Below are 15,407 nucleotides of genomic sequence, written 5' to 3'. Positions count from 1 at the left end.
TGCTTTGTTTGAAACATATCAGACAGACTTCCCTGCAGTAGCATCACAGTGACCCTAAGTAAGCTGTTATTGTTGCTCCTATAATAACATCTTACAGTAAAGAGCAACACAGATGCTTCTTTATGCAGCTGTATCAATACAGGTTATGTCTATATATCTGTCTGTCTGTCTATCCATCTCATTGGTGTGGTTTTTTTTACAATTGACTTACTTGGATTTAGATTTCTTTCTTTTTTTTAAACAACCACTCCTTAATTTCATTACACTGAGCAACACATTTCTTTGATTACTGAGCGAGAACATCGTGACACCACCGAGCTCCACCGAAATCATCCAGAAAAAAACATTTTTATTTCTGGGACTGTGATTATAAAACCTATGATTTTGCATCTTCTAACAGTTTTTCTATTAAATTTTGTTTTGGCAGGATGAAGTGCTCTTTCTCACTGACTCTCTGATTTCCTCTTCGTATTGCCAGCACCCAGAAAGAGGCAGCGAGTTTGGCAAGCCACACCATCTGGGAACTTTTCCGCCCCTGTACTAAGTCGGCCACACAAGCGTTTGCATTTATATACGAGTTATCTTCGGAATTTTAACAGCAAATTCTAATCATTTTCCTCATCCTCTATCTCAATACAAGAGGGGACTCACTATCCTGCTCGTATTAATGTTCATGTATATCCTGTCTTTCTCTCAAAGAGTGCAGTATTTACAGTGGTGGGAAAAGCATGCAGACCAGATCAATGCCCTGTAGGGGTTTTGGCAGGAGACAGAGTTTTGATAAAGGCCTTTGCAGATAACATTCCTCCTCTCTCTGCTTCCCCTCTCCCTCATTTTGTAGGTTTAATCTTTCACTCCATTTCTCACTCTTTATTTCTCTGTTTGCCCCTCTCTCTCTCTCTCTCTCCCCCTCTCACTGTGGTTTACTTAATTACGGTGTTGGTCTGTAGCTAGAGGGCTTGGCATCCAAATGAAACTCTTTTTGTCCTGCAAGTGCACAGCTAACTTGTTTCTAGCACACCCACTTGTCAGCTCTAGGGTAGGTGCTGCCATAAGAAGGAGTGTGTGCAACTTTTTTGTGTGCAAGAGAAGTGAATAGATTTGATTAAAGTGTCAAGTGCGTTTCTTGATTTGGGTTGCAGCCAATACAAGTTTACTTCATAGTCATTAATGTGGCTGGCTATCAGGATGAGCACATCAGGGGGGATGGCCGAGCAGTTAGCTCTCCTGCACATTCTTGTTGACCTCAAATAGTTGACCCGTAACACTGAAACTCAATCTCATGTTCTGACTTTACCCTCCAGCTTTCTCCTGTCCTCGCTTTATCTGCTTATGCCCATCAGAGTAATGAAAATAAATTATTTTGCTGGCTTCTCCGTGTGTGTTTTTGTGATCTTTTGTTTTATCAGCAACCCCTCCCCTCCTCCAATAACAAACACAGGAAGCTGCTGTCACTGGGTAGAACAGGCATAGCATGGGAGAAGTAAATCACCAAGTTTCTCTATGGTCAAGTTATCTATCAAACAGGCTCTGGCCTTAGCTTGACAGGATGTAAACCATCTGTTGGGTGTGATGGGACATTGGTTTAACAGTTTAGTTATGTCACACACACAGTATGATGGATGGCACTAAAGTGGCAAGCCAGTCAAAGTTGTTACAAGCTGCGGAGGGGAGATTTAAGGATTTAATATCAAAGCTGGAGCATTCATCTTTGCAAAACTACAAAGGAGGGAAACTGCAAAAAGAGGTCTGATGCAGTTTTGATATTCTCTGCCTGTACGTGCAGGAAATAGCAGTATAAATGTGAATGTGCAGTTTTCTTAGACAGTAATGTGCTGTTTGCAAAATGACTGTACAATTATGGAGACTGTACCACATGCACAAGACTGAAAGCAGAAATCTAACATGTGATTACACGCCCAGGCTGGGAGAGTGAAAAGTAAATATGTTTGTGTGTGTGTGTGTGTGTGTGTGTGTGTGTGTGTGTGTGTGTGTGTGTGTGTGTGTGTGTGTGTGTGTGTGTGTGTGTGTGTGTGTGTGTGTGTGTGTGTGTGTGTGTGTGTGTGTGTGTGTGTGTGTATTCATATTACTTGTTCAAACCATGCATGCACTGTGCTCTCTTAACCTTGTTCACTTTGTCAGCTGTTGACCTCTCAATACCCCAGCTTCATTTTCTCTCTGTTATTAACTGTCTTTTCCTCTCTGCCTCCCTCTGAGTGTGTTTGAAACAGTATTGTTTGCAGGGGACCTTCTGTTCTTCATTTAGAGCAGCAGAAACCCTGCTGTCTGATGAAAACTTATACCTGGAGCAACACAGCAAGTGCACCGCCTGTAAATTACGACTTCATACAGTGAGCACGACTCCACATTTTATCATTTTAATTATATGCATTACTCTAAGTGACATACTGCAGTGTACTGAGTCTTTGCACGGGTGGATTATCAAATTAAAGAGACTACTTTGCTTCCACCAGCCCTCATAACATATTTAGTTTGTTTTTGTGTGAGTGGGACTGCAAATACATGCAGATACAATGTTTGTTGCAGCAGTATTTGGTGTAAAGGGCCTGACTACATTGTTAGTTGAGGTGTGTGAGTTCACCTTAGAGTTTTGGGTAATAATACAGAATGAGAGGAATAAAACGTTGTTGTTGCAGTGAAAACAATAACAGAGAGTGCAACTGGGTTTGTGTTTTTCTTGACACAGAAATGTTGCAGACAAGGCTCTCATTCACTTTATACTCACATCAAAGAGATCAGGCAGCCGAGATCATAGATATGTTGAGACAGAAGAATGGTGCATTGTTTGCTATTTTATACGTAACTATGCGAGAGGACGAGGGACAACCAGCAGAATATGGAAAGTGAGATGAAGTTGTGCCGAAAGACAGACAGAGAGAGAGAAAGAGAGAACACTGCAGTCTTGGAAGTCACTTTATCAACAAGGTTGGCAGGACACCAGAGCTTTAGTGGCTTTAGTTCCCAAACAGTAAAGAGCTCTGAGCGAGCTCCAGCTCTCTGTCTCCTTGCCTTTTGGTCTTCTAGCCACATCTTTGTGGAATCAACGAGACATGAACTGCTGCTTTTCTCATCTTACACTAAACTCAGAGACTTTCTAAGAACAATCGCTGTATTGTGTCTTGAAAGGCAGCTTGTTGTTTTCCCCTTAGCTCCATTAACCTCACCTTTTCCCCTGTATTCCCTCCTGCTAACCCAGATAATGGGCAGCCCCAGTCCTCGCACATATACTTGCACCCCAATTACTGAACAAAATCCGACAGTGACTTACGTCATCCATACATTTTTGGAGGCCCGGACTGAGGCCCCCCTCACAGCTAGAGTGGCTTTATTTGCTGAGCGGTTGGTGGTGGATGTTTATGTTGGAAAGCATCTGGTGATAGGGAACCTGCGTGATGTTTATATTTTGCTTCCTATTGGGCCCCTTAAGTTCACACTTTGTCACCAGACATTTTCACCATCTCTCAGGGACCCCCATGCTGCAGTCCCTGGATTTGACTGCTTGATGACCAGCTGGTATCCCTGTCACATCCAATTTATTTCATCTTACACTGACAAAAGGCTCCGCCCACAAGCCCCAGACTTAGTCTAGAGACATAGGTTAATCCATTTCAGTCTTCATTCTCTCAAAAATATAAATTAAATACTTCATACTTAAATGAAATGATATGTGCATTGAGCGGTTCTGGATTACACTGCAGTGTACTCTCCTTTTTACACTTCCAAGAGCATTTTACATAATTATTATTCCCATAGCTGTGTAAATTACACATTTGCTTTCATACATGCAAACACATTACTGTCATTTTCCTAATCAAAGGTGAGATGTGAAAGAAAAATATCGGTTTGGGGATGATAATGTGATAGCACTGACTGACTAAGCAAACTACATGATAATGCTATTTTTCTGTAAACCCTGCCTACAGAGAAAATAAACAGAAAGTATTGGTTAGCTGTTTGTCACAATGACACACATGCGTATATTGTGGGTATGTATCTGTCCATGTAAATCCTTCCCACTGTGTGGTCTATTGGTCATGTGAGAGCCTCTGTTGTGGATAGAGGACCAGTCCCTGAGCATCAGTGAGACAGGAGAAAGCATTTGGGGGAATCCTCTCCACATCCAGTAGATTATTTTCCAAGTGGATTGAAGCCAAGATGGAGCCAGAATTACGAGGGTGGCACACTCCCCACTGCCTCACCAGCCTGCAACCACAAGATACGTACACTTATATTTAGAAATACTACATCTCAGGTCTGCATTTTCCTTCCACAAGTAGTGATTTGTTAGTTTCCCCAAATGCAGGAAGAAGTGCGAGCTGTAAAAGTGCTTTTGCCACCAGTGTTAGATCGTAGGAGACACAGAGTCTGGTACAGTTCATAGACGACTAGTGCATCTGTTTTGTCTGTCTGTTTGGAACTGGATGATTTCTTGGGTACTTAGCAATACTCCTTCCATGATATAGTTCAATTTCTAGAATATTGGCGTAATTTGGGTGCAAATCCTCATCCGAACATCGACAGACAGTGTCGAACAGTGTAACAGTTGATATTTTCGTGAGCAATGTGGGGTGAGAGTTTATTGGGGTCCCCTCTGAATACACTACAGAGTGAGTACATTAGGCACTAGAAATAAATACGTCCCATAGATCTCATAAGCTTTCAGTCAACACTGCACTTGCTTTGGTCCTCGGAAATAAATCCTCCAAATGTGAAGTCAAATGGATGAATGGTTGGCGATAAAATTAAAGGATGGACATACATACATATATAAATATAAACAGACAGACCGAGGGACAGAGACTCCATTTTAGTTAGATGAGGAGGACTGTTGTCTAAATGTTGGCTTGAATAAATGTTTTTTCATAAGACACTGAATGTGCCACGATATCCTTCTTTGCTGCTTTGCCAAGCTCCTTAGAGTCATTTCCAAAGGGAGCAGCACTAGCAGAGCTAATGGTATTAGGACAGGATTGGGTAACAAGTAAGGAAGCATTTAGCTTATCCCTGCATTTTGAAAATTACATTAAACTCTTTAAAATTTATGGAAAATGTGATTCTACCTGATCTGGTTGTTGTCCAGTCTCAACACCTGCAGGTTCTTAAACTGTCGAATGCAGCGAGGGACCTCACGCAGACGGTTGTTGTCCAATAGGAGCTCACCCAGTGAGCGGTACGTTCCAACAAAAGAGACTCGTTCAATTCCCTCATTGCTCAAGGCATTGTGGGATAGACGGAGGGACTGTAGACTGGACCGCATATGACGGAACGTGAAGGCGGCAATGTGACTGATGTTGTTGTGTTGGAGGGTCAGTTTATGGAGACGATGAGGCAGATTCATTGGGGCGGAGGTGAATTTGTTGTAGGACAGGTCCAAGGCCTCCAGAGACCTGAGTAGACAAAGAAGAACTATAAGATTGCGTTGATGAAATTCATGGTCCTCAGAGGATACATTGTACTACTTTGGCAATCCCCTGACTTTTTCCTCTAGCACCAATGGCAGGTCAAAGACTGGACATATCCTGTAAAATACCTCAAAATTAACAGGATTGATTGGCACCAAATGGGTTCCTTCATGGTTTCCCCAATTTTTCCTCTAGCTCCACCATGAGGTTGATATTTGATGTTTTTGTGTGAGATGTGTCAACAACTATTGGATGGATTGCCATGGTGTTTGGTACACACATTCAATTATAACAACTTTGGAGATAATTTAACTTTTTATCAAGTGTCTTTATCAGGTCCAATGCTTTGGTTTATGACAAAATACCTGAGGAAATAATAACATTTTAACCACCATCAGCTGTGCTTTGTGTTTAGAGTTAGGTAAAAAATACTAACATGCCGACACACTTAAGTAAGCTGGTGAACATGGTGAACATTACACCTGCTTGACATCAGCATGTTGGCATGTTTTATAGAGCTCTAGATTAGATATAAAAATGGATGCCCACTTGCACTCTTATTCCAAGGCGTTTAACTGTAGACTTCATGTTACATAGTTACTGGGCTCCTGCATAGCACTGTTGGAGAGGCAGGGAGTCAGGATTGCAGAGTGGGAAGCAAGGCTGCAGGGGAATAATGGGAGCAGCGGGGGGTAACATAATGGGACCTAAGGGGGTGCAATGTAAGAGAGAGTGGCAGTCTGAGGGGGAATTTGTGGCTGAGTGGTGGATAAGGGATATGAAAATGTTTGGTTTGTGGGAAAGAGAATGGACTTCCCCTGGAGGGAGTACCGGGTTTCAGGGGTCTTAGGTGAAGATGCCTTATAGGGGTTCAGTGTTTTTGATTTAAGATCCAACACAGCTGTTGTGAGTTTACAGCACAGCTCACCGCAGGAGAGGAACCTCATTTCCTGTCCATTCATATCCATCCGTAGACCAAACTAAACAGACAATGGGCGCAGAACACCCTAAGGTGGGCAGCCAATGACCACACAGAGAAGTGAAATTGGGACCAATGAGGAGAAAGAGAGTTAAGGGTTATGGATGTAGGAGACGCTTGGACTGGCATCTGTATGACTGATATTTGGCGCCTCAGCATTTCTGCTCCTCGTAAAGGTGACTTACAGTAAGACTTCTGCATTAACTCGCCTCCCTTTACAACTCCCAGGTTACATTAATCACTGGGGTTTTCGTGGGGTTTCTATTTCCATGAGATTAATGTTGTGTGTCAATGAGAAGGAGTTAAAATCCCCAAATCAATCAAAAATATTGCTACGTTAAGCAACTTCTGAGTATTTGTCAGAATCACAGTAAAGGTCATGGTTAACATGAGGCCTTCCTGGATCAGTTTGGTCAAACAAAGGCCACTATAGGCTTTAGGAAATCTGAAGTTTGTTACATGCCTCTCTGTTTAACAGAGGTGCAATAAAATGTCATAATAATATAACTATAAATGTTTTACTGAAAATAAAGTTAAGACAGGGGAGGGAGCACAGATTTAACTCAAAACACACAAACATACGAGCCAACACTCACCAGGCTCTTTGTTTTATTATAAGTATTGTGGCGGTTATAGATTTCTGTGAAAATGTGGTTTCTGCTTGAAATTTTAACCCTTAAATATATAATTTTATCAGCTTCTCAGTTCCAGTTCAGACCAGTTGTGTAATGATTCATATTCTAAATCTTTGCCAGAAAGCTCAACAGCAGTCCACCGCTGCTTAGAGCTCCACATGGTATTAATGAGAAGAGGGACACACAGGCCTCTCTTCTGAAAGTACTCCAGTCTCAACACTTCCACCCATTGGCACATGCACATGCCCACCGCAACGCAACACACACACGCACACACACACCCACACACACACACACACACACATGTGCGGCAACATGATGTGAAGAGAAACACAATGCATACACACACATGCTCAAAGACACAGAGAAACAAACACAAACTTATGAAATTGAAAATAGACACTGTATATACATTGTATTCAATCAAATAGGCACACACATGCACTCCTTTACCGAGATTAATTCATTTCTTAATTTCTAAAACAAATACAGAGAGGCACACAACAATTACACAAAAAAATGGATATGTCCTTCTTTTTGTGAAAAGCTTGGCCAGAAGTAATCGGGCTGATGGTCTGCTCATCCTCTGTGTGCTGGGTTCTAATGGGAACCAGCACACAGAGGGGTTTGTCTGTAGATGCAGAAGCACAATTCCATTGCATACATATACACATAGTGCCATCTGTGCTGAGCCCACCGTGCCAGCATCACACAAGTTGTCTTATGCACTTTGGAAACCCAGCCAGGATAGGTAGGGTAGCCAGGCAGAGTGGCTGTGCCAAGCAGGCTAGATGGAACAAGACTGAAATGACGGATGGATGATAGCGAAGATGAAGTCATTGATTTTTTAAGCCATTTGTCACACTAAATGAAAACCAAAGTTTTTCATTTATAACATCGATGTGATGCTTTGGAATAGTCGTTGTGTTTTTGTGTGTTGATATTTCCATGTGTGCTGCTTGCATTCCAATTTATGTAAGCTTATCACAAAATTTGTAATAAAGATCAAAGAGCTTTCACTTCAAGTCCTCAGGCTCATAACATAACACTCCCTGTCAAAGTGACACAACTACAAACACAAATGTACAAAAATTCCATCAGCCAAAGATTATTTCTACGCTGATGACACTTCTACAAGTCTGTATGTTACGATGTAGAACACGTGTAGCATGATGTACTTTAGGCAGAAAGTCCACATTACTATAATTTTCCCCAATGATCATATTTGACGACAGGAATTCAAAACTGCAATTGAAACATATAACTCATGAAATATATATTTTTGGAGTGTGTTTATGCAGCTTCAATCAGTGGAAGTAATGCAAACATGCCCCGGTTCTGTCAGTGAATTAGTGGAGTTGGAGTCAGTTCTGGTAGCTTGCAGCAGTGATTGCTGGTAAGGTTTGATCGACTGGAGGAAGAGCGGATATGGAGGCATTTGAGACCGTTATTTAAACTGACAGGTTCATAAAGAGCCGGAAGAAGATGCCAAACAAGCATGTGTGTCTGTGTGTGTATCTTTTTATGGGTGCATCTGTGTGTCTAGGGATGAAAGCTGCTGATTGGGCCCCTGAGGAGAGGCATCTTCAAGTTTTGTCAGCAAAATTTACTTAAAAGAGACTCAATATGCAGAAAATGTCAGCCGTTATATTAAATTTGTATTATCTAATCATAAAAAAGGAAAAGGTTGTTTTAAGATACTACAATTCAACCCTAACCCTAGGGCTGTGGTTAAAGTATAGCATGCATAATCATCATTCACTTAGTAAATACAAAATAACTAGTAACTAAAGCGTGGAATAATAAGTACAATAATTTAATAAATTATAAATTATAAAGTACCATAATGGTAACACTCAAGTTAAGTACAGGAACCTAAAAACTGTACTGATGTAGATTACTGAAGTAATCCCCCCACTGGTTGTTAAGCATGTGCTTATGTTTACAGGATGGTCACACATTGGCTGCAAATGTAAACACACCCAGAGGAACACAAACTAAAGACAGATCTGGGATAAGTTTACAAAGAAATGGGATCTGGGACACAGTAAATCTGAAACATATCCCAGGTACAAACTACCCTCCCCAGCTTCCTGTAACCGTCACTCTTACCTCCAATCACTGAAGCCCAGCAGTAGGCAGCCACAACACTCCCTGACATGGAACAGAGGCGCTCCACTAACCAGAACCAGCCATTTACTTCAGCCATTTACTTTTCACTGTGTATCAGTCCCTCTCTGTATATTTATCCACACACCTCTGCAGAGCCACATGATGAATACATTTTTCCACAAGTACTTCAGTGTGGACTAAATTATTAAAGGTCTGCAGATTAAAATATAAACCAACCACAGGGAGGAGTCTTGTTTTATCGCTAATGACCTCTGCCCTTTAAGTTCTCAGCTCCTGCTGTGGTAGCTGAGTTCAGGTCAAGTAGAATTTGTTACCACTCTCTTGTCTATGCTGTGCTGAAGGAGGCTTTTAAGATGGAGGACCAGCTAATAAGCCTGCAGTGCCAACGGAAAGAACGCTGCTGTCGCCACTAATGAGGTCAAGTGTCAGGTGTCAAATAGGTTCTAGTCAGAAGTCAAGCGAAGGCCCGAAGTGCTGCATAGCTCTATCTTAACTTGACTCAAACTCTTTCTCTCTTCACATGATCTCTCTGCCCATACTTGGGCAGGTTTTGTGTTTTACAGTTTCCATTTTTGATTAAAACATCTCATAATCTCTTTAGTCCAATTCTCCCAATTTCAGATGTCTACGTACACTTGCACATTATCATCCAGTAATATAGTGCAACCCAAAGTTTGTACAAATACACTTTCCTGTCTTTCTTCAGGAAAATGTTCTCCCTCAGTTTTGCCTGGAGCTCCCACTGTGGTTCACAAGGATCCCAGGGAGCAAAGAAAAAAAAAAAGCCCACTGGAATTCACTATATTTAAACAACAGGCACGCACACGCACACACACCACCATAGACACACATTGAGACTTACGTACACAAACAGACACATACAGGCACGCTGTTGCCCTCAAGCTGTCCCTCACACGCCTGCTCATCTAAGTACACAAGGTCAGCTGTCATAACTTCTGTGATATGTGTGGTATGTGTGTGTGGGTGTGTGAGAGAGAGAGAGAGAGAGAGAGAGAGAAAGAAAGAAACAAACAAACAAACAAAGAGACAAAGAAACAAAGGAACAAAGAAAATCTGAGAAATAAAAAGAAAACTAATTGTTTATCAGAAAGTACTGGTTTTTCACACATTTGATTGTGTAAATCAAAAATGATTAAGAGTTCATAATCTCAAACAATACCAGTCTACCCTCTTGTGGCTGATGGAGGAACTGCAGGTCATTATTTTTTAAACAATAGCTCTGGATGGATGGATGGATGGATGGATGGACGTACTTGAGCCGGCTCCAGGCGTTGGTAGCGATGCCTTGCTCATGCAGCAGGTTGTGACTCAGTCCCAGCACTCTCAAATGGACATTGCCCCTCAGTGCCTCCTCTGTCACCTCCTCAATCAGATTTCCATTCATCTCCAGCTCCTATGCAAAAAGAAAGACAAACAGTCAGTGATGTTCTATTTAGGACATAAATTATTGTCTTCATGTCTGGCTCTCTGATAGTCCCTGAGTACTATTCTGAATCCCAGCTGCCTCCTTTAGTTAAACCTAAGATTTAAAGGAGAAAGATTTTCCCTGAAATATTCAGTAAAGTGATACCAGTGCACCTGAAGAGAGGGAGGGAGGCCCAGAGGGAGGGAACGAAAGCGGTTGTTGTCCAACTGGAGCTTCAGAAGTCCCTCTAGCGATCTGAAGGCTAGAGGTGACACACTGCCCTCATGGAGAATGTTCTCATCAAGCTCCAGATTCAACAGGTTCATCAAACCTAGAGAGGAATACTGAATTATATCATTTTCATACCAGATGTTTCTCTTCCATGTAGACAGACACCACTCCTACCTTTGAAACAGTGAGGGCCGAGTGCACTGAGCTTGTTTCTGTTTATCTTGAGCTCCTCCAGAGATGGTGGCAGTGCTGGGATGCTAGTTAACTGGTTGCCATCGAGGTTCAGCTTCCTCAGAAAGGTCAAGTTCTGCATGACACGCAGCAAAAAGAGGGTTGAACAGGCCAGAGAGATAAAACAGTCAAAATGATACTTCACAATCCATAATTTTCCATCCCAACCAGGAAGGTCACAATCACAGAGTTTACAGAAATACACCAAATCTATGCATCTCTTCCATGTCGTCTATCATGTTGTATTTTAAGCAAAGCCACTCTGTGTGGCTCTTCAGTTAGAGCCATTGTGGTTGATCTGTGTCAACTAAAAGCAGTGGACTGAATCTTTCACAGGATCCCTCAAGCCAGTTCATCAGTCCTCTGTCATTACCGGGATGTGAGCAGAAAATGAGGAAAGAAAAAAATAAACGTCCTCCAAAAATATTTTGCATTTATTTGCCACGTCATTGGCTGCAGCTGTTTTCCAACAGGTCTATCGAGCCAATAGTGAGACAGTATGCTGGTGGTGGTGCGTAATGATTGGTCAGAGTGTGGTGGGCTGCCTCTGTGTGGTCAGGATCTGAGTTTGGCCTGTGGTCATTTAGAGGTTAGACCAGAGGTTATTCTTAGAAAGGATTAGTTAATGCAATTTTCAGTGCTCTTTTATTACTGTAATGATACAGGATACAGGCCCGCTTTTTATTTTAATTAGACCCAAAGTGACTTATAAAACTCATTCACATTTTGCAGGCTGCAGATTCTCCACAAGAGGGAGCTTTGGTGGGTCAGTATCACACCAAATCTAAAGAGCCTTAACTAAGCAACCCATAGGGTGAATGTGAACGAACTGGCCCTTCACATTTACAAAACTAAAAGTATTGTGTTCAGCTCTAGGAGTATGTTTGGGTGACCCACAGCTTAATCTGTCAATGTGAAGTATGGCAATAGAACAGGTCAAAAAGTTACTGGTGTAGTGTTGGATGAACAGTTGCCATGGTCTGAACACACAGTGACAACATTGAGACTAAAATGGGAGGGGGCATAGCAACGGCTAGATATATGCACTCTCACCTGTCATGGTTGTCAGTTGAAATTATACTACAACTATCGCCTTTTCATGTTTTCAGAAATGTAATTTAATTTTATGTAATTTAATCAGACATCTGAATATTTCTTCAACCAAGTATAAAACACATGCAACAGACATAAACATCACACAAGAAATGCTGGCTCAGGTGATTTGATACCTCCAACCCCCCAAAAAAACCTCCTCAAACGCACATTTATCTACCGTTCAGTAATGGCTTGGAACACTTTACCTGCTCATATTACTAATACAGGTAACAAACTGTCATTTAAAAAATGATTAAAGTCTCACCTAAGGCCACTGACCATATGACTAGAACTCCATTGCCTTTGTAGACTCCTGATACTTCATTTATAAAAGTTATGGAGGCATAATGTTTATGGTCGTTTCTGATACTACACATCCCATTCTCTGTACTTTGTATCCGACTGTACTATTTTAACTATTCTGACTGTACTGTTTTAACTCTTTATGTTACATCATGTATTGTATGTATTATGTTTTGTCCTTTCTGTGGACCCCAGGAAGATTATCGGCAGTCAAGGCTTCAGCTAATGGGGATCCAGTTAATTGACAATAAACAATAGGAAATGAAAATAATAGTATCTGCAGTATTTATATCTATGTTGAGGATTGATATTTAACAAGGTGTATAATACCACACTGGGAGTATTTTAATTGCCTCTCAACAGTTCTCAACACAGTGAGAGCTCGTGGCTAATGTTGCTAACACCACCAACATTTCAAAAATAGAATTACAAATCAGCTCATAGCTCTCAATCCTAATATTTAAGCTGTAAGAGTTTTTTGAACAAATGTATCATTATTTAAATTTTATCTTGGCATAACAAAAATCTCTTTCAGGCACTTGAACATCAGGCAATAGAGCTAGTGTTAAATCATTTTATTAACACTTAAGTTAAAAGTTTCCTCTGCCTCTCCTCTTTGGTTTTTCTCTTTTGGACAAATACATTTACAACATTAAACGAAAGAAAGGAAGTTGAAACACTCCCTTTCTCGTAGGTAGCGCTGGCTGGACTTGTAATTCTGGTCTGGAACTGCCGGTTAGAGACCGCTGGCATTACAGGTCTGGTTTGGATGTATCACATCAATGTGACACTTTGTGCCCTTTTGCATTTGTATTATACAGCACATACACTATGTAACATTGCTTCAAAGCAATAACAGGTATCCTTTAATTGAACCCTTACATAGTAGTGATATGTCCATTAAAGCACAATTAAACATGCAGAATACAACTATATTTTGAGACTGACAGTGAAGAAGAGAGGTGTTACTCACCAACAGGGGGTTTTGGCTGAAAGACTCATCATCCAGTTTGTTGTTGCTCAAGTCGAGTATGTCCAGGTTCGGCACACCAGAGAAAACTTGTGGACTGATGAATCTGATGTTGTTCTCTTTGAAGATAAATCACATGTTATTGTATATATACATGGACACATACATGTAGTTGAAGTACATAATATGGCTTATACAGCCATATCACATGAGTGTCATAGGGGAAATCAGTTAATTCACACTTCATGTAATGTTGATAAATCTGTGCTTGAACTTTTGTCTTGATGTAAACAATATAATCAGTCAATGGACTTTGTTATTTTAGTTTTCAGTTGAATGGTTTACCATCCTAACCTATACTGTCCTTGCCAAATACTATGTACTACTGTTAAGGCATATAAGTGGTTATAATTGTTAAAATAAGTAAATTCCATGGCTAGTGGCAACAAAGTTGGAATTCGAGCTAATGGAAACCTTAATAAATAAGCTGATTTAATAATGAACCAGTTCATATGTAATCAATATAACAGCTGTATTACTTTGTATAGAGTCCACTTTTATTCTGTACCATCCCACCAACATTAGCTCATTTTGTGTGATGCATCTACCACCACCACAACACACACACATACACACACCTGCCATGTCCAGATTTGTGGCCAGCGGGTTGTGGATGATTGGCAGGAGAGTCATGCCGATGCCCCTGCAGCTGATTTCTCTGTCAGCAGTCTGACACTGGCTGAGGGGAGACTCTGTAGAGCTGGAGTAAGTTTCTGTTTGATTGCTGGGAGCCTCAGTTGCCTCTTCTTCTTCTTCTTCTTCTTCTTCTTCCTCTTCCTCCTCCTCCTCCTCCTCCTGACACAAAAGTTAAAGAATGAATTACATGAGAAAAAGTTGCTTAACGGATGATTCAATTAACTGAAGCAAAACTGCCCTATTTGTACAAAAAAATCAAACCTCTTCCTCTTCCTCCTCCTCATCGTCATCATCATCATCATCATCATCATCGTCATCATCATCATCTTCATCATCTTCATCTTCCTCTTCTTCTTCCCCCTCCTCTTCTTGTGCTTTCCCTTGATCCATCAGCCGTTGCTTATCAGCATGAAGCTCCTTCAGTGCAGCAAAGAGAGCGCTGGTTTCCTCCTCTCCTTTTCCACGCTTTCTCCAGCCCGTCAGGGGTTTCCCCAAACCTGCCTGCAATAAGCAGCCGGAAGTCACTGACATGTTTCAACAAAGGAATAAATCAACGTATGTGGATGCACCATGAGGGCAGTTTTGTTTTTTATTTATTTATAAATATGCATTTTTATGTTCACATGGTAGAACAAGTGCCATACTATTCTATATGCAGTGGCCTCCACAGTCGCTGCGTGTTTCCTTTTCCCCCAAGCACCTCTTCTTCTTCTACCAGCCTCTTGTGTTTTAAACTCAACTCCTTGATGCTTCCTCTCCTCCTTTGCCTCCATTTGGAGAAGCTCATCCTCAGTCTCTTCTTCACCAGTCATAAAGCCGGGCAGAAAAAGACAATTAAAGAGATAAATAAATAAAACTTGAAACTTTGCTTGTATGCTTAATTTAGTAAAAGTATTTCAGTCATTAAAGGATTTATTAGCCAATATCATGCAGACAGAAACAGGCAGCATTTGAAAGATTAAAACTGTCATCTTACCTGAAGGTAGTGTTACACTTGAAGCATATGTATCCATCAAGGTCACTGCTTTACCAATGCCTGGTAGATGAACTGCTGCTGTTTCTAAGTCAGGTGTCTCAGAAGAGGTTTCCAAGTGTGAATCCATGTCATGCAAAGAGTTCAGGCTTTGTCCTGATACAACTGTCCCACAGAGACAAATGAACGTGATCCATGTCCTTGGCATTTGCATTGTTAAATGTTTACTCAGCTTAAGCTGTTTCAGTTGGAGAGAGAAGTCCAAAACTTCAGGGCTGGAGCGAGGATGAAGCAAATCCACAGAAAGTTCAG

The 15,407-nt window shown here is 41.2% G+C and overlaps 1 protein-coding gene across 1 annotated transcript; it reads right to left on the bottom strand.

The window, feature by feature from the left end:
* Positions 1–2,562: 2,562 nt before the first annotated feature.
* si:dkey-32e6.6 (extracellular matrix protein 2) lies at positions 2,563–14,909 on the bottom strand. The gene is made up of 9 exons (XM_054608695.1): positions 14,823–14,909; positions 14,384–14,623; positions 14,065–14,281; positions 13,430–13,545; positions 11,002–11,134; positions 10,770–10,927; positions 10,445–10,584; positions 5,082–5,408; positions 2,563–4,224 (listed from the first exon to the last, which is right to left on the bottom strand). Exons 1-9 carry the CDS (start codon positions 14,907–14,909, stop codon positions 4,047–4,049), a joined length of 1,596 nt encoding a protein of 531 aa, XP_054464670.1. The 3' UTR covers positions 2,563–4,046.
* Between the last annotated feature and the right edge of the window lie 498 nt (positions 14,910–15,407).

The sequence above is a fragment of the Anoplopoma fimbria genome, chromosome 12 (genome assembly GCF_027596085.1).
Source record: "Anoplopoma fimbria isolate UVic2021 breed Golden Eagle Sablefish chromosome 12, Afim_UVic_2022, whole genome shotgun sequence".
In the NCBI taxonomy this organism is placed as follows: Eukaryota; Metazoa; Chordata; class Actinopteri; order Perciformes; family Anoplopomatidae; genus Anoplopoma; species Anoplopoma fimbria.
Note: the sequence above shows the minus strand (reverse complement) of the source record. Positions and strands in the feature narration are given on the sequence as shown.

Bases quoted from the DNA above. Each gene is read 5' to 3' on its own strand.
- si:dkey-32e6.6 (XM_054608695.1), bottom strand. From the start codon at position 14,909: ATGAGCTTCTCCAAATGGAGGCAAAGGAGGAGAGGAAGCATCAAGGAG. The intron at 5,409-10,444 runs GTACGTCCATCC...TTGTCTACTCAG, and splicing joins AACGCCTGGAGCCGGCTCAA to GTCTCTGGAGGCCTTGGACC. The intron at 4,225-5,081 runs GTAGAATCACAT...TTGTGGTTGCAG, and splicing joins CTGGACAACAACCAGATCAG to GCTGGTGAGGCAGTGGGGAG.